The sequence below is a fragment of the Bos taurus genome, chromosome 2, assembly GCF_002263795.3.
Source record: "Bos taurus isolate L1 Dominette 01449 registration number 42190680 breed Hereford chromosome 2, ARS-UCD2.0, whole genome shotgun sequence".
Taxonomy (NCBI): Eukaryota; Metazoa; Chordata; class Mammalia; order Artiodactyla; family Bovidae; genus Bos; species Bos taurus.
In genome coordinates this window covers 61,439,303-61,459,967 of record NC_037329.1, presented here as the reverse complement: position 1 = coordinate 61,459,967, position 20,665 = coordinate 61,439,303, and the positions used below count along the sequence as shown (strand labels likewise).

Sequence of the window (20,665 nt, the reverse complement as noted above, 5' to 3'; positions counted from 1 at the left end):
TATATAAAGTTAGCAACTATGAGTGTGAATGTTAAGAATGTATATTACAATCATTACAGCTATCACTAAAAAAACAATAGAAATAGTTTACTTAAAATGCCAACAGGAAAACGAAAATGAATTTTAAAAACTATTGAAATAGTCATTAAAAAGACAGGAAAGGAAAGAACAGATTAAAAAAAACCAGAAGAGGCAATGAGGAAACAAAAAAAATGGAAGATACGAATCTTGCCATATAATTAACGACATTAAATCTTTTGGGACAATTTCTCCAATTAAAATGTAGAGATTAAGAATTGATAAACAAGATCCAACTATATGCTATCTATAAGAAACTCATTAAATACAAAGACAAAGGTGGGCTGAAGATAAATTATGGAGAAATATATGCAAACGATAACCACAGGAAGATGGGAATGGCTATATTAATATCAGATAATACCAATTTCAAAAGAGAGCATTACTGGAGTAATAAAGTGGCATTTTATAAAATAGTCAATCAGGAAGACATAAAAATTTTAAAAGGGTAGATACCTAACACATTCTTTCCAAAAGCACATGGTTAGATTTACAGAAAGATATGATGAATTAGTACACAGAAAACTAAAAAAAAAAAATTGATGATACAAAAATTTAAATGGAAAAGCATAGGACTTAGAATAGTTAAAATAATCCTGAAAAGAGGAACAAGACTGGAGAACTTAAACTTTCTGATTTTAAGATTTACTTAAAACTGTGAAAATCAAGACTGTGATATTGATGCAAGAACAAACATATAGATCGATCGAATAGAACCGAGTTTAGAAACAGACCCATATTTATATGCTTAACTCTTTTCCACAAAGGTGCCAAGTCAATACAACAGGGAAAGGAAAGTATTTTCAACAAATGGTCTGGATCAACTACATGGGTGTGTGTGTGTGTGTGTGTGTGTGGAAACCTTGACCATTACAAATACCATAAATACCACAGACAAAAATTAACTTGAAATGGATCATGGATCTAAATGTAAGAGATCAAATTACTAAAACTGTACAAGAGAACAAAAAAACTTGTGACATTGGATTAAGCAGCGATTTCCTAGATCATAGAGGCACAACCATAAAATCAAAAACTTCTGCTCTTTGAAAGGCAACTAAGGAAAACAAAAGAAAAGGCAAGCCACAGACTGAGAGAAGCTAGTTGCCAAACGTATCTGACATACGTTCATATTCAGAATACATAAAAAGCCCTTATCAAGTAGAAGACAATCAACCAATTAATCACTAGGGAAATACAAATTAAAGCCACAACCATGAGAATAGCTTAAATTAAAAAGGCTGATATTTCTAAGTGTTGGTGATGATGTGGAGCATCTTAAACTCTAATTGTTGGTAGAAATGCAAGGTGATAATAGCAACTCTGGAAAAAACAAATGGCAGTATCTCCTAAAGTTAAATATACACTTCTCATAGTTCCCAGGCATTTCACTACTAGCTGTCTACCTAAAAGAAATGAAAACATGCCTGCAGAGACTTGTGCTAGCAAATGTTCCTAGCACCATTATCCACTACAGACTAAAAATTGAATGCTACTTATATGTATATCAACTGGTGAAGAGATAAGCAAATTATTGTACATCCATTCTGTAGACTACTACTGATCAATACTAATAAATATGCTATTAATATATGCAACACCATGATGAATCTCAAAACATCATGCTTAAAGAAAGAAGTCAAACACAAAAGACTATATATTGTTCCATTTATATGAAACTCTAGAAAAGATCTTCGTTGCTGGAGATGGCAACTATTAATGCACTGTGCAATTTTCTAGGGCAATGGAAATATTCTGTAGTTAAGGTGAAGATTACCTAACCATATAAAATAACCAAAATACATCAAACTACACACTTAAGATGAACAAATTTTGTTGTATATATTAGCAAGTTGAATTCAGTAGTACATACATAAAATATTAACAATACATCATATTCAAGCAGTATTTATTTCAGAAAAATATCAGGGATTTGTTACTATCATCTGTCATATTCAAAACTAAAGGAAAAAAAATTGCAGCAAATAACAGAAAAAGTACTTGACATATTCAACAGTCATTCTTAACAGGAACTCTTAACAAATAGACTCCTCATTAACCTGTTAAAGGGCAACTATCAAAAACCTACAGAAAATATCACTTAATCTTGAGCTTTTAGGAGTGTTTAAAATTAATTCAGAAACAAAAGCATGCTCCCATTATTGCTTTTATTCAACATTCCACTGAAGAGCTTGACTAGTAAGTAAATATGACATGAAAATTAGACAGGAAGAGATCAAATTCTTTTTATTTGCCTGACACTATTCTCTGTGTTGTTCTTAGGGTTCATGCTTTTTAATCCCCACAACAGTCCCATGAAACAAGATTATGAAAATGAGGAAAGTTGAAGCAAGTTACCCAAGGTTACATAGCTGATAAACAGCAACATGAGAATTCTAATCCAGGTGGAATAGCCACAGAATCCATACTTAAAAGTCTTGTTTCCAGTAGAAAAAAAATGGTAAGGTTTTTTAGCATAAATGAAAAATTAAAAAGTAATTTTATTTACTTTATTTATTTTTGGTTGCACTGTGCAGCTGGTGTTATTTTAGTTCCTAATCAGGGATCAAACCCAGGCCTTCGGCAGTGAGAGTATGGAGTCCTAACCACTGAACTGCCAGGGAATTCCTTAAAAAGTAATTTTGAAAGATATTAAAGAACACCAATATATTTTATCACAATTAAGGAAAAAAAAAACAAAAAAAAAAGGAAGGGATATACCATGTTTATTAACTAGTAGACTGAAGAGATTGAAAATTTCAAGTCTTTTCAAATTGTTTCATAAATTCAAGATAATTCCATCAAAATACCAGAATATATATATCAAATAAATCTGCAAAATAATACTAGACAATGTTCACAGAAACAAATATTTAGGTAAAATATAAAAGCGTGGAAAGGAATTAAAAAAACATGGAATTTATATAGTAGTTACCACTAGGGTAGGAAGGAATAGGATCAGGGTGGTTAAATGGGAAGCCTTAACTGTATCCACTACTTTTTCCCTAAAAAAAGAAAATAAACATCTGAAGCAAATATGACAGTGTTAAGATTTGCTAAAGCTTGGTGGCAAGCGCAGTGGTGTCCTTTTTTTATTATGCTCAATCTGGTTGACGTGTTTGAAATACTTCATTAAAAAACAAACAAAAATTACATCATTCTTAGACTTTATAAACAATTTATTTTGAAATAGCTGTAATTCTATGAACTTGAGAAGAATAGCTCTAAGGCTATTATTATACTATTTTTGGGTTTGGGGATTATACAATACAGAAAAAAATAGGTCTTGGTGTGGCTTAAATATATTTAACACTTCTAGGGTGTCTAACTTTTATCTTGAGATACTTTGGTGGGTTATGAAAGACAGATTTAAAATTGAGTCTCTATTCTCAAAGAACTCATAATCTAGCATGGTGAAATAAATTAACTTTAAAAAATAATGGGCAGATGCTTATGAACCAAGGTTAATATGCTACCTTTCTGACCTTCTTACTTTTCTGTATTATTTTTCTTTTTCCTGTAGGAAAATAACTGCATTAAATTGTTTTGTTTATAAGTATTATGTGTGGTTCACCATAAAAATAACATTAGCATGGATATATTTAATAATCTAGAGGAAAAGTGTATTTAACTGTAATTCTTTTTGGGAGGGAGTGAGAATGCATTTTAGTGACATTCACTAAATGCCTATCAGTTAAAAATAAAAACAGAAAATTCAAAGTTTTTAATCTATATAAAATAAACTATTAAGCAACCTAAGCCTTCAGCTTTAAGAACTGTATCCTTACACTCATCTGAATTTATCTCTTGATTAATACATGTTATGAATATATCAGTCTTCATTTGCTTTTAGGCATTTACATAAACTGGTTGTCTACTCCCCCTCCCCAAACTATAAACGCCAAGAATCAGCTATAAAATCATACTGCCATGACGTTACACAGAAACATCCATAATTAGCTTTAAAATTTTATTGAAATTCAAGTTTAATTAGTTAACAATTTAATATTATGTTATGTTGTATAATTTCTAACCAGTATTCTAACCTGCTTTACATGATTTCCAGGCACAATTATTAAGGATCGATATTTTCTGCCTAATTTTCCATGATATGCCAATCATACATTCATTAAAACCTCAAAACTTTCCTAAAATTGTTCTTACCTCAATGTCAGATTTTAAAAAAAGACCAAATATTGAAAATTTAAGACATTAATATTATAGCCACTGTAATATAGAAAAAAAAATTTACACATTATTAACTGTTTAAAATTGCTGTTTAACATTTATTGTAGTAATGCAAAATGAACTTTTAACATAATAATATGAATTTTTCATTAAAATGTTTAACCATTTCCTACTGAAGCATGTTCAAAGTTATAAAAATCTTCTCTTTTAAAGTAACGTACACTGAATTAGTCCAAAAGTAATTGTGGCACTTTGGATAAGACATTTATTTTATTGCATATTTTAAGTACCTAAGGTACAGTCTGATTAATAGCAGGTTACTGGAAAGAATAAAAAAACATTTTCTTTAAGGAGTAAGTCTTTTGGGATCACGGGGAAACATTGAGGTTTGACGAACATTGTGCAAGCCCAAAAACAGCATAGTCACTCGTTCCAACCCTGGAGAAAACAAAATAATCATTAATTCATTTTCAGAATTAATCATTCAGGGTCATACTTATTGAAAACTACCAAAATAACATCACTGATCAACAAAATGCTTTTCCTTGTTAGAAAGGAAATGACTTCTATTATTTTAAATGAGTTTAAAATGGAGTATTCTGGGTCTGATTCAGAAACAGGTGATGCTGTATGTGGGAAGGATAAATGAGATATCCTTAAGCTGTATGATTTTGTGAAATGTGAACCACAAATCGATGTAAATATCCAAAACTTATGATTTAAGCAAACAAAAATATAAGCCTACTATTATATTTTCATAAGCTTACTATTATATTTTCAAAAATATAAGCCTACTATTATATTTAACCAGGTTCCTATTGATAGAACCTGGTTACCAAGATTACCATGAATTCTTTCAATGGATTGTATGTAGTGATTAAAAAAAAAAGAATTAAAAAAGTTCTTATAAGTGTTGATAAGGAACAACTTAGTGAAAATACACTAAGCGAAAATGCAAGGTACTGAGTGGTTTATACAGCACACTATAATTTGTGTAAAAAATGTATTTTATATACTTTTGCATACGCAAAGATTATCTTTGTAGAGGTAAAGAGAAAACTAGAAACAATAGTTTTCTGTAGGGAGGTGAATGTACACTATTCTATTTGCTTTGAATTTGAAATCTGTATATTACCTGTTTACCAAAAAACCTGAAACAAACAACCAAACCTTTAACAAAACTATAAATTCAGAATTCTTTTTAGCACAGGCTCAATAGTTGTGGCACAAGAGCTTAGTTGCTCCAGGGCATGTGGGATCCTCCTGGATCAGGGATCGAACCTGACATTTCCTGCATTGGCAGGTGGATTCTTTACCGCTGAGACACAAGAGAAACCCCAGAATTCTTTTTAAGAATTTTTGATACAAACATCCCAAAGTTGAGTTAAATATTTACTCATTTTAAATCACAGAGCAGTATCTTACACATACTCTAGAAATGGTTCTAAAAGCCAATGAAATGTCTTCAACAAAAACATTTAGCAGCCATCTGAACTGACTTGAGGGACAGCTTTAATTTGGACTAATCGGAATGAACTTATGAATACAGAGAGAAAAGAGGATACTCAAAAATTTCATTTAGTCATAACTCACTTAAAAATTCTTTTAATTCAAACTTCTATTACATTTAGCACTTATAAACTTATTTGTAAGTAATAACAAAATACAAAATTTACTTTTTGGAGTCTAATACTGAGGACATTTAGAACTGAAGAAACACTCTGCCAAATGAAATTTGGGTTGGAAATACTGTCATCATATAAAGGAATATTACCAATGCCTCCACCAGCATGAGGAGGGGCTCCAAAACGGAAGGAATCAATGTATGCCTTAATTTTCTCCAAATCTACAAAACAAACATAAAACAAACAAAAAAGTAATTTAGCTTAAAAAAAATTGCAAAGCAGTTACCGTGCAATGAAAATTAAAACAAATGACTGTGTTTCCGAAAAGTCTTTACAGGGTTTTAAAACGTATTGCTTTCAGAATATACATGACCCTCCTCAATATACTGAAACTGTTTACCAATTCCATGATGTAAGGCTCTCTCTGTTAGCAGCTGAGGGTCATGTATTCTTTGAGCTCCTGACAGTATTTCTTCTCCCCTCATGAACATATCATAAGAGTTAGATTGTTTCTGTAGGGAAAACAAACAAAAATACCACTCAACAGGCTATCATCCTATTTCTATCACATATATGTGGAAAAACACTCTCTGTTGCATGAAGAACAATATCATTTATTCCCTACAATTAATTATACAACCTGCTCCAATAAACATGATTTGCTTTTCTAAAATGGGATTAAACTAGTGAGGGTTGAATGATAACTTCTTCTTTTCCTCTATCAGATTTTATGCTCCCCTTCTCCCACACCTTCCAATAACAAATCAGAACAATACATCTTCTTTTAAGCAGTAGCGTAGTGTTGATTCTTTTTTTAAAAAAATTATGTGGCTGTGCCAGGTCTCAGCTGCAGCATGTGGGATCTTGTTCCCTGACCAGGGATTGAACCCAAGCCCCCTGCATTGGAAGCAAAAAGTCTTGGCCACTACACTGCCAGGGAAGTCCCCGTAGTGCTGATTCTTATTTCACTTTATCATCTGAAATGTTTTTAAGTGTGATATGATTTTGGGATCATTTCTGGAACTTCAAATTATCAACAGGTGTTAGTCTTTTTAATTTTTAAAAGTTATTATTTTAAGGAAAGTGAACTGAACATCAAATTTACTGTAGCTCAATTCATTCTTTATCAGGTTTTAACTTATTTTCCCTATCTTTCAGTAAACCAATGGTTCTCAAAGTATGATTCCTGGACTGATAGTTTCACTATTACCTTATGAGAAATATCAATTATCAAGCCCCACCTAAAAAAAAAGTTTAAAAAAAAATTTATTTATTTATTTTTGGCTGTGCTGGGTTTTCGTTGCTACAAGGGCTTTTCTCTAGCTGTGGTGAGCAGGGGCTACTCTTGAGTTGTGGTGTGCAGGCTTCTCATCGAAGCGGCTTTTCTTGTTGTGAAAACATGGGCTTCACAAGTTGTTGCACATGGGTTCAATAATTGTGGCTCCCAGGCTCTAGAGCACAGGTTCAATAAACCCGTGTCTCCTGCATTGGCAGGTGGATTCTTTACCACTGAGCCATCAGGGAAGCCCCAATCTGTGTTTTAAAGGCCCTCCGAGTGATTCTGATACTCACTAAAGTTGGGGAACAAATGCAAAGGAAAACAGGTGAAAGGCCACAACACATGATTTAGATTAACTACCAGGATAGCGTCTGCCTGCAATGCGGGAGACCCAGGTTCGATCCCTGGGTTGGGAAGATCCCCTGGAGAAGGAAATGGCAACCCACTCCAGTATTCTTGCCTGGAGAATCCCATGGAGGGAGGAGCCTGGTAGGCTACAATCCACCAAGTCGCAAAGAGTCAGAAACGACTGAGCTACTTCACTTTCACCTGGATAGAATGTGAGTTCTTAGTTCAAGGTCAATGATAAAATGATTTGATAAAGTCTTCAAGTCTATTAATACTATTTGTTATTTATATAGTATTTCTTCTTCATATATCTTTAAAAATGATACATGAAAATTATTTTTAATACAGGTTTTGGGGACTAATTTGCTAGAATATTCAAATTTTACAATATCACTTTGACCCGAATTGACAGAAACTAGTAGTAATACATATAGAAATGTGTCTTTTAAAACTGCAAGTTATTAATGAAAACCATTATTTCCACTGTATAATGTGACACAGTGACAATAAAGTTTTCCCTCTTCCCCGAAACAGGTTATTTAAAATCAAATTACTTACAGGATTTCGTGGGTCAGGCATGGTATAGAAAGGTCTTACAGCCAATGGATATTTATCAAGAATATAAAAATCGGTATCATACTATAAAAAGAATAAATATGATTAAAACAGATTTTTAAGACATTTAATGAAAGTAAAAAGAAGGCTACCATTTGGTAATTATTTTTTTTTCTATACATAAGTTTTGTTCTTCAAAATTACTGTAATTACACTCTATATACAATAACTGTTCTGCTTCTTACAGCTGTATCCTACAGTATTTTGCCATGATGTTATAAATTCTTCCAATATGCTTAATTTTTAGGAGCTGTGGATTATTCAATCATAGTTCACATAAGCATTTTTCTTTTTCTTTTTTTGGACATGTACTCTCTTCTCAATTTCTCCTCCGCTGAAAACTATGCTGTGATAAACTTATTTTCACCTTTTTCCATTGCAATTCTAGCTCATTTAATTTTCCAGATGTATTTTAAAACTGTTCTTGTTAAATTATCCTAAATCACGTTGGGTTTTACAAAAACTACATTAAATCTATAAATAAAACTGACGTCTTTTATCTTCAAAAAACCTTGATTATTTCCCCAATGATTTACATTTTCACTAAGATGTCTACAATAAATTTAGTATTTTTCTCAAATGAAAACAATTGACATGAATAATATTAACATGAAATTATGATATCTTTGTTAAAAAGAATATTTACTATGTGACCTACATTTAATTAAAAGGAAACAGTCACGTTTTAACTGTTTTGATGTTAAACATTTTTCCTAAAATTGGGGTCTAGAGGGAATGTCAACAGTGCTGAAACTGGCTCCACTGAAATAGTGTTTTAAAGGTATGAACTCAGTACTGTGCAGTTTCAGACTTGTTCCCCAGTCTGTTGAACCATTTTGAGTTCAACCAGCAGGAGGAGCTCAAGGACTGTTTTTATTCAATTACACAATTCTTTTAATTTCTTTAAAGACTGCACTCAGTTTAGCTTTTCTCTTCTTTGGAGTTTTATAGAAAAATAAGATAGGAAAGCAGCCTTCATGTAAAAGGCAGAAAAAAAATTCATTCACCCTCTAGTCCCACGAGTCTGCAAGGGTAGTCAGGGAAGACCATTTCCAAATAATTTCAATCATCTTGAGGTCCTGTCTAACTAATCTGACAATTTAGATATGTTTCAGATTTAGAAAAAGAAATCCAGCATGCATAAGAGTCCTACCTTTTCCTTTACCAAACGACCCAACAGTTTTTCATTTGGTGTACTGCAAAAGAAACATGAAATCAGGTGTCTGAAGATCAAACAGCAACTTAAAAGAGTTTGAGGTTTATAAGGAACCTCTTCTATTTAAAGTTCTCAGAGGATAAAAAATTTAGCCAAAATACACAGCTGTCTATTCTGCTCCTTTTAAAAAAGGCAACGACTACTGGAAACCATTCACAGGCATACCTGGGAACGTTAGTCGGTGCTACTCAACAATATTTAAATAAAAGTATAAAAGGAATTTAGCAATCCACCCATTCAGAAATAACATGGATGAAGTAGTTTCCTACAATTACATATAATGAAAGTCTACTACACCAACATAGACTACTCTTGCCATTAAAATGGTTCTATGGCAAAATGGTTTTTCTCTTTTTTGTTATTCTTTATTAAAGGTTTATAAAAGAAAAATCAGTATTTCAAAGTAAAATATAATAGTGTATATATAAACCAATTTAAGTTCTATTCTATTTAAGAAAAATTTCCAAAATACATACAAAAATATCACCCAAATTAAAGAATTTATGGTTTTCCTTAAATTGTCATCTAGCAATGTAGAGGATGATTAAAACAATATACGTATGTGCGTATATACATATACGCACATATATATATTTATTAAACAAATAAAAGTAAATGAGGGTTTTGAGTGAAATATGTTAAAAAAAACACCCCCCAAATTAATAATAATCCTCTCTTCCTTCTGATATCAATTATGAATCATTGTGTTGGCTTAAAGTATTTTAACTTAAGAATCCCTGAATAAAATATAAGTAGAAATCTCCAATCTTTATTAAACTATCATTTCAAAATTATAAATTATTTGATCTGAATTTAGATAATAAAATATAGTATATCAACTAGAGAACAGAGACTTGCATAACTTTTAGAGATTGTTAAAAGTTTCACACCTTAACATGCAAAAATATTAACGCTTAGGCAAACCACATTAAACATAACAGTTTATTTCAGATCACACATTGAACAAAATAGCATCATACTATATAACCAAAGTTAATAAAACTTAAGTTTACCAAGTAGGTGAAAATATATTCATTCATATCTTAAATCTAATTACTAAAGTTTTAAAAATCACAAATACAAACAAACCTTAGATCTTCTTCATCTCCCATTTCAATTCCAGCTTCCCTAAGCATAGCCAATGCTTCACAGTATTCTAGTCTTAAAGTTGGCTCCAAAAATTTGAATGGCTCACATGGGAACTGTTTATTCACCGTCTGAATTTCAGTTTGAAACCTATTTGTACAAGAGTTAATAAAAATGTGAAATAAATGTTTTGAACACAAGAGATCACTGTGGCAACACGTAAATTAAAGAAAAATTGTAACCAATAATGTAGAAGGAACATACAGCTTTGCTCTTCCATACACTTGATACACATTTTTTTTTTAAAACAAAGAAACATTTTTTAACATTTTAGAGGAATTAACTACATGTGCAGTGATGAGAAAAGGGCAACCTGAGCAGGTTCCAGGGTGGAAACATGCCTTTTCCTGCTCACCCCACTCATCGCCAGATATCCTAGGGAGGTTGAGGGAGCCTGTACTCAAGAGGCCAATTGGCACGGACCCAAGAGCCTATTGCACTACTCTTCCATGTTTCCACTGGTAACTATTTTGAATTCAGAGATAACAAAAGGAAATACTTTTAGAGCAAAGCTCTTTCCTGTAAGTTCAGCCTCAGTGTAGAAATTGCCTCAGGGACTTTCAAGCTCATTAGTAGTAGAAACACCATCTAAGGAAAAAGTATCTAGTAGGTATTGAGTCCCTGTTTATGTCACATAAAATCATTCTTTGAATTAGTGTATGCATCAGAAAAAAAAACTGTTACCAAGAAATTAAGTTAAATAATTAAATGCAAAATACTTTAAAAAATATTTAACATCATTTCTCAATCCTGTATTATTTGTCACTGCAGTGGCATCACAGGATAAAAAACTTCCTTTATAATTCATATCAACTAGCACTGTTAGAAACATAAAATACTCATTTTGAGGCACTAAAAAAATCTGATTTTTAATACTTTAACAACGTTTGTCATCATTGAGGAAGACCAAATTAATGAATATTGTCTTGTCTTCCCCGATTCCCACTATACCATAAGTTTGTTTAGGAGAGTGCCTATTTCTTTCCCATTTTAATAATCCCTATAGTATGTTCATTGTCTATCTTCTAAATATAACAAATGTTCATTGCAGTAAACTGCTGCCGTAGAGGATGGCAAGATTAAAAATGTAGTTTCACTAAAGTATTTATGGATGAAATGGTAGCTGAGATTTGCTTCAGAATAACAGAGCATGGAGGGAAATGTGTAAAATGAAACTGGCCATGGATTGACAATGGTTGAAATTGGGTGATAAGTATGTGGGGGTTCATTAGGCTAGTCTACCCTTTTAATGTATGATATTTAAATTTTTTCATGTAGAGGATGGCAAGATTAAAAATGTAGTTTCACTAAAGTATTTATGGATGAAATGGTAGCTGAGATTTGCTTCAGAATAACAGAGCATGGAGGGAAATGTGTAAAATGAAACTGGCCATGGATTGACAATGGTTGAAATTGGGTGATAAGTATGTGGGGGTTCATTAGGCTAGTCTACCCTTTTAATGTATGATATTTAAATTTTTTCATAATCAACAGAATTGAAAAAAGTATGTTTATATTCAGAAGAAATCATTGATTTATTCAAATCCTGACATGATGGGTTAAAATGACCCCAAGAATTAATTTTTAAAGTGTTTTGCTTTGAACATTAACCCCCATTCATGTTAATCAATGGTAATAGAAATATGAATATCAATATTTTAAAATACGTTTGTTTATTCTTCTGTTAGAGATAAGTACTAATGATAAACACGAGAGGGATAAGACAACCACCAAATAACCCAATTTACAACTGACACAGAAACTTAAAATTCCTAAATGATGTATAGAAGACAGGAAGAAGGTTTTTATTTCCAAGTTGCCATCTTAAGCCTACCCATTAAGCCCAGTGATAATGGTGTCTGAATCTCTAATTTGTAAGCAGAGATTTGATTAATCCCAAGTGCTCAAATCATGCTTGCTCTGTTACAAAAACCAAAGCGGAAATTCCACTTCCAATATTAAGTAGAGAAGATATCAATACCTAAAATAAATGAGCTTCATAAACTTTCTTCAATTATAAATGTAAATGAAATAAAAATGTAAAAAAAATGAGGGAGGGAGTTCCTTGGTGGTCCAGTGGCTTAAGACCGTGGGCTTCCAATGCAGGGGGCCCAGGTGAAACCCTGGTCAGGGAACTAGATCCCCCTAGCACCACAACTAAAGACCTCACATGCCAAAAGGAAGAGCTCATGTGCCACAACTAAGACCTGGTACAGCCAAATAAATAAATTTTTAAAATATATAGTAAACAAATAATGAGAAAAGCTCTATTCCTTAACTGTAGTTTCAAAAGATATTTTGTTTTACAGGGAGACATTAGTTGTTCTACAGACTATCTGAATGGAAGTTGCTTAAAATAAACTGTATAGAAATGTTTCAGAGAAAAAAGAGTTAAAAAAAAAAAAAAAAGAAAGTAGGGAGGAGTGGCCAAGATCATAGAATAGGAAGACCTTGAATTTACCTCCTCCCATGGGCACACCAAAATTACAACTATTTACAGAGCAACTATCAATAAGAATGACCTGAAGGCAAGCATAAAATATATTCTACAACCAAAGATATAAAGAAGTAACCACAACAAGACAGGTAGGAGCAGCAGAGATGTGGCAGAGTCAATATTCACATCCCCAGGCAGGCAACCCACAAAGGAGAGATCCCCTCCAAGGAATGAGAGGTCTGAGTCCCATACTGGGCTCCCTAGGCTAGGGATCCTGCACCAGGAAGACAAGCACCCTCTAGAAGGCCTGACTTTGAAGGCCAGTGGGGCAGGCGCTTGGGAGAATTGAAGGCCTGTAGGAAACAGTGAATCCACTTAGAGGGAACATGTAAAATCTCGAGACCTGGGGCAGAAGCAGTAGTTTGAAAGGAGCCTGGGTCAGATTCACTTGTTGATCTTGTAGAGCCTCCTAAAGAGGCAGGAGGCAACTGAGATTTACCCCTGGGGACAGACATTAGCAGCATCCATTTTGGGGAGTTCATTCTATCATGAAGACACTGATGCTGGCAAGCACTATCTTGGAATTCTCCCTCTAGCCTATTGGAGCAAGTTTCAGGTCTAGCCTACCAGCCAGTTAGCACTAGTCCTGGGAAGCCCCAGGCCAAGCAGTCAGCCACACGGGGATATAATGCCACCCACCATCAGGCCAGTAGCAGCTGTAGACCCCCTGCTCAAAACACCTCAGCTACCCCAGGATTTGGCCATGTCCAACAGAGGGCCCAGGACTGGGTCCCACCAAACAGTGGGCCAGCATCAGTTCTGGAAGACCTGTCCTGTCCACCAGTAACCAGAAGCTTCAGCACTAGGCAGCACTTGGCCACCAACTGGGCTGGGAGCCATCCAAGCCCACCAGTATGCCCACAGAAGTCAGCCCTGTCAGGAGGGCCCACATAGCTCGTGTATAGCAGGCATCCCTAGAACATATTGCTCTGCTGAACAGAGGCGAGTGTGTCGCTGGGCCCTACCGGATGTCTCAAACATAAGGCCATTTCTCCAAGATCAGGAAACATAATTAACCTACCTAATACACATATAAAAAGAAAAATTAAAAATGAGGAGAGTTTACAAAACAAAAACAGACTCAGAGACTTTGAGAATGAGCTTATGGTTGCCAGGGGGAAGGTTGGGGGAAGGGATAATTAGGAAGTTCAGGATGGACATATACACACTGCTATATTTAAAATGGATAACCAATAAGGACCCACTGTATAGCACATGCAACTTTGCTCAATGTTATGTGGCAGCCTAGATGGGAGGGGAGTTTGAAGGAGAATGGATACGTGTATACGTATGGCTGAGTCCTTTCGCTGTTCACCTGAAACTATCATAACATTGTTAATTGGCTATACCCCAATACAAAATAAAAAGTTAAAAAAAAAGTGAAGTCAGAAAAACAAATATTGTATATTAATACATATATGTAGAATCTAGAAAAATGGTTCAGATATTAATTTTGCTCAACTGAAATGGAGACAAAGATGTTGAGCACAAAGGTGTGGAAACCAAGGCGGGAGGAGGGGTGTAGGAGGAACTGGGAGATAGGGATTGACATATATACACTACTGATACTATGTATAAAATAGATAACTACTGAGAACATACTGTAGAGGTTCAGGGAACCCTACTCAGTGCTCGATGGTGACCTAAATGGGAAGGTGATCCAAAAAAGAGGGGATATATGTATACATATAGCCAATTCACTTTACTGTACAGGAGAAACTAACACAACATTGTAAATCAACTACATGCTCCAATAAAAATTGAAACAAACAAAAAAAATGAGGACAGTTTAAGTGACCTCTGGGACAACATCAAGCACACTGACATTCACATTATACAAATCAAAGAAGGAAAAGAAAGGGGCAGAGAATGCAGTTAAAGACATAATAGCCAAAAACTTCCCTAACCTTGGAAAGGAAAAAAATATCCAGGCCCAGGAAGTATACAAAGAGTCCCAAATAAGATCAACCCAAAGAAGTCCACAAGTTCACTGTGTGTGCTTAGTCAGTCATGTCTGACTCTTTGCAACTCCATGGACTGTAGCCTGCCAGGCTCCCTGTCCATGGCAATTCTCCAGGCAAGAATACTGGAGTGGGTTGCCATGCCCTCCTCCAGGGGATCTTCCCAATCCAGGTATCCTGCATTAGAGGCAGATTCTTTACTGTCTGAGCTACCAGGGAAGCCCAAGAATACTGGAGTGGGTAGCCTATCCCTTCTCCAGGGGATTTTTCCAACTCAGGAATCAAACTGGGGTCTCCTGCATTGCAGGCGGATTCTTTACCAGCTGAGCTACTGGGGAAGCCCTGTACCTTCCTTATCACACTGTAATTAGGCAAAAATTAAAGACAGAGAATATTAAAAGCAGCAAGGGAAAAGTAACTGGTTACATACAAGGGAACTCCCATAAGTAGATTAGATGATACTCCTCTAAGGAGATTAGATGATACAGAGGAACAGATTAGTATACTGGAAGACCAACTGGTGGAAATCACTCAAGCTGAACCTACATATATAGGTTGCTATATATAAACCTCATGGTAACCATAGGCCAAAAATCTATAATAGATACACACACAAGACAGAAAGGAATTTATATTGACACTAAAGATAATCATCAAGTCATAAGAAGAAAAAAGGAGAAACAAAAAATAAATTTAAAAACCCGAAGGCAATTTACAAAATAGCAATAAGAACATACTACATGTAAATGGACTAAATGCTCCAAATGACACAGAGTGCCTGAATGGATAAAACAAACAAGGTCCATACATATGTTGTCTGCGAGAGACTCATCTCAGATCTAAAGACACACTCCAACCAAAAGTAAGAGGATGGAAACAAACGTTCCATGCAAATGGAAATGAGAAGGACATTACATAACGATAAAGGGATCAATTCTACAAGAAGATCTAACAACTATAAATATACCCTACATAGGAGCACCTAAATAATAAAGCAAATATTAACAAACATAAAGGAAAAATAACACAATAACACAAAAGAGAAGACTTTTAACTCCCCACTTACATCCATAGTCAGATCACCCAGACAGAAAATCAATAAGGAAACACTGGCCTCAAAAACACATTAGGTGAAATGAACTTAACAGACACACACACACACACACACACACACCATTCCATCCAAAAGCAGCAGGATGCACATTATTTTCAAGTACACAAGGAACATTCTCCAGGATAGATCACACAGTGGGCCACAAGACAAGCCTCAGTAAACTTAAAATTAAAATCCTATCCTGGATCTTTTCTGACAACACGCAAAGGGACTAGAAATCAACTACAAGGTGAAAAACAAACAAACAAAAAAACCCCAGCAATCACCACTAACACATAGAGGCTAAACAATATGGTTCTAAACAACCAATGGGTTACAGAAAATATTAAAGAAGAAACAAAAAAATACTGAGAGACAAATGAAAACAAACACATCAATCCAAAGTCTGCAGGATGCAGCAAACACAGTTCTAAGGGAAGTTTACAGTGATAAAAGCCTACCTCAGGAAGTAAGAAAAGTCTTAAACAACCTAACCTGACTTAAAGGAATGAGAAAGAAACAAGCAAAGCCCAGTGTTACTAAAAGGAAAAAAGTAATAATGATCAGAGTAAAAAGAAATAAAATAGACTAGAAAAAAAGAGAATCCAAATCTGTAGCATCAGAAATGAAAAAGAAGTTACAACTGACACCACAGAAATATAAAGGGTCGTAAGAGATTATTATGAATACATATATGCCAATAAACTGAACAACCCAGAAGAAATGGACAAACTCCTAGAAATGTGAAATCTCCTAAGACGGAATCAGGAAGAAATAGAAGATGTGAATAGAACAATTAATAGTAATGATGTTGAATCAGTAATAAAAAAACATACTCCCAACAAACAAAAGTCCAAGACCAGATGGCTTCAGAGGTGAATTCTACCAACATTTACAGAATTAACTTCTCATCCTCTTCAAAAAAGTTCCAGAGGAAGAAATGCTTCTGAACTCACTCTATAAAACCAGCATCACACTGATACCAAAACCAGACAAAAAGGAAATGATACGCAAAAATCCTTAAAAATTAGCAAACTGAAATCAATAATATATTTAAAGGATCATACACCATGATCAACTGGGGTCTATCCCAGGAATGCAAAGATGGTTCAACACCCACAAATTAATCAGTGTGATCCACCACATTAACAAACTCAGGAATAAAAATCATATTATCATCTCAACAAAGAACTTTTTGACAAAATTCAATGTCCATTTATGATAAAAACTCTCAACAAAGGTATAGAGGGAATATACCTTGTGTACTGTTGGTAGTAATTAACCACCATGGAAAACAGTACAGACATCCTCAAAAAATTAGATACAATTTAGCAGTTCCATTTCTGGATATTTTTTGAAGAAATTAAAAAAAACTAATTTGAAAATATATATATATTTATCCCAAGTTCATTTCAGCATTATGATTTCAACAGTCAAGATATGGAAGCAACCTAAATGTTCACTGATAGATGAATAAAGAAGATGTAGTGTGTATATACACACACACAGACACACACACATATATATACAAACACGCTGGAGAAGGAGATGGCAACCCATTCCTATATTCTTGCCTGGAAAATCCTATGGAGAGAGGAGCCTGAAGGGCTATAGTCCATGGGGTCTCAAAGAGTTGGACACAACTGAGCAACTAAACAACAACACGGACACACACTGGAATATTAACCATAAAAGAATGAAATCTTGTCATCTGTGACAATACAGATGAATATAGAGGGTATTAAGTTATGACCAACCTAGATAACATTCAAAAGCAGAGACATTACTTTGCCAACTAAGGTCTGTTTAGTCAAGTATATGGTTTTTCCAGTAGTCATGTATGGATGTGAGAGTTGGACTGTGAAGAAAGCTGAGTGCTGAAGAATTGATGCTTTTGAACTGTGGTGTTGGAGAAGACTCTTGAGAGTCCCTTGAACTGCAAGGAGATCCAACCAGTCCATCCTAAAGGAGATCGGTCCTGGGTGTTCTTTGGAAGGAATGATGCTAAAGCTGAAACTCCAGTACTTTGGCCACCTCATGCGAAGAGTTGACTCATTGGAAAAGACTCTGATGCTGGGAGGAATTAGGGGCAGGAGGAGAAGGGGACGACAGAGGATGAAATGGCTGGACGGCATCACCGACTTGATGTACGTGAGTCTGAGTGAACTCCGGGAGTTGGTGATGGACAGGGAGGCCTGGTGTGCTGCAATTCATGGGGTCGCAAAGAGTTGGACACGACTGAGTGACTGAACTGAACTGAACTGAGAGGGTATTATATGAAGTGAAATAAGTCTGACAGAGAAAGACAAATACTGTATGGTTTTACTTGTAAGTGGAATCTAACAAAACAAAACAAATTAACAAACAAAACAGAAACAGACACAGTTACAGAGAACAAACTAGTAGTTACCAGAGTAGAGGGGGCTTGGGTGATGAGTGAAATAGGTAAGGGGGATTAAGAAAAAGACATTCCCAGTTACAAAGGGAAAAAAAAACAAAAGTCATGGGATGAAAGGTACAGCATGAGAAATCCAGTCAATTATATTGCAGAAATATGGAATCACTATGTTGTGCACTGGAATCAAATAGTGGATAGGTCACTTATACCTCTATTAAAAAAGGCATCAAGACATTAATGGTTATTCTTTGGGGGGTAGGATTAGGTGGATTGTTAATTTTTATTTTATGCTTTTATTTCTAGCTGTCTGCAATAAACATGTATTGCTTGTAAAATCAGAAAGAAAACAATAAATGTCATGAGGGGAAAAAAACAGTGGTCTTCAAATAGAAATTTTAAATACAATCCTTCATCAGTTATCAAAGCACTAGATAAACCTGTCATATGCAACTTAATACTTAGAGTACTCTCAAAAGTATGGAGAAAAGAAAAGAGAAAAAAAGACACTCTTGATCCTAGTTAACATGCTTCCCATCTTTTCTTCTTTTCTCTATTTTAAACATTATCATAAGAAAACAATTTCTAATGCCCTTTTAAGGCAGAAACTATTTGCCAGTTTAAAGGTTGTACAGAAAGTGCACATTTTACATAATTCAATTTTCTGAACACCCAGAACATGCCTAATAATTTCTATAAATGTATCAATTCACCAGGCCCAAATAAGCTGAAAGTCCCTTCAGTATACTAGTTTCTAATTTCTACTAAGCACTCACTGTAAATATAAACTGATTGAAAAATTAAACAGTCCCAACATAGGCTTAACTTACACAGATTCAGTAAAGATTAGAAACTGAAAGACTAAAGGGACTCTTTAACTTTGAGGTAAGTAATAATATTATCTTCACTTGTAACAGCAGAGGAAACTGAGGCACAGAGTTATATAACTTCCAAAATGCCCACACAAGATACATAGCAAACTTGGGATTCAATCTCAGGCTACCTGGACCTAGCTGAGTTGAAACTCTGAAATACTGTTTCCTCCCTGTGCTTTCTTGCTCAGTCATGTCCAACTCTTTGCAAACCCCAAGGACTTGTAGTCTGCCAGGTTCCTCTGTCCATGGGATTCTCCAGGCAAGAATACTGGAGTGGGTTGCCATTTCCTCTTCCAGGGGATCTTCCTCACCCAGGAATTGAACCTGTGTCTCCAGAGTCTTCTGCACTGGCAGGCAGATTCTTTACCAATGAGCCTCCTGGGAAGTCCTACTATCTCATACTACCTCTTAAATAATAAACTGCTATAAAGGCAACATAGGCTCTATACTGAGAAATTCAGGATGTAAAATATTGAGGAAAAAACAAATATAGTTAGGCTGTTTACAATCTGGTAGATTAGCTAGGTTAACTGGCTGCAGCCCTAATTGACTTGGATTCAGAAGTACTCTTTTGAGTGTGGATTTTCCCACTAATTAACTGATAAACTAATTGGCAAATCTTCATATATATATTTTTTTCAATAAAAACTTAGTTTATATGTTTTAAGAACTGCTTCATTTTGAAGAACTTAAACTGCTTTAAAAATTATATTCATCTAAGGTTATAAAATATATATATTTTTACCTTTTCTGAAGTCCTTTGAATATTTGCACTAAAGTGTCGGCAATTTCTTCCACAACTTCATGGTAATGGTAATTAAAAGCCATTTCAATATCCAAGCCAACAAATTCAGTCAGATGTCTGTGTGTATTAGAGTCTTCAGCTCTGAATACTGTAACATTAATAAAAGAAAATGGTAAATGGTGTTTACATAGTATGTAAATACATACTTGGCATACATTACACAGCATAGTAAGTGGTGTTTTAAATTTTGGATAAACTGAGATTTAAATACAAAAATTCTATTTACTAGTACTCCAATGGCACTATTTCATTATCATTATAGGGTTGGAAAAAAATCTTTGATAAGTCATCTGTCTCAGCATTCTCATGGATGGCAAGTTCATTACAAATTCCTATAGTAGTAAAAGCTGTTAACAAATGTCAATTAATAAATGAGACTCATGAGAATCCCAAGGGAATGCAAGATTCTGAAGTGCCTTCTCAATAATTAAAACAGATTCAATATAGTGAGTTCTCAATTTTATTAAAACTTGACTCAAGCTAAATGAAATCTGTGCAGATGAAGTAACATTACACACTCCAGCCATTACCTCAGTCCAGTTGC

General features: G+C 34.5%; 1 protein-coding gene across 2 annotated transcripts in view; it reads right to left on the bottom strand.

Moving 5' to 3' along the window:
* Positions 1 to 4,034: 4,034 nt before the first annotated feature.
* DARS1 (aspartyl-tRNA synthetase 1) overlaps positions 4,035 to 20,665 on the bottom strand; it is a 65,115-nt gene continuing 48,484 nt past the window's right edge. The window contains exons 10-16 of one of the 2 annotated variants that reach the window (XM_059892859.1): positions 20,062 to 20,209; positions 10,439 to 10,585; positions 9,287 to 9,329; positions 8,077 to 8,157; positions 6,292 to 6,403; positions 6,041 to 6,112; positions 4,035 to 4,704 (exon numbers count right to left, since the gene is read on the bottom strand). In XM_059892859.1, the coding sequence (XP_059748842.1) occupies positions 4,613 to 4,704; positions 6,041 to 6,112; positions 6,292 to 6,403; positions 8,077 to 8,157; positions 9,287 to 9,329; positions 10,439 to 10,585; positions 20,062 to 20,209 (695 nt within the window). In that variant the 3' untranslated portion in view covers positions 4,035 to 4,612. 2 annotated transcript variants of the gene reach the window in all.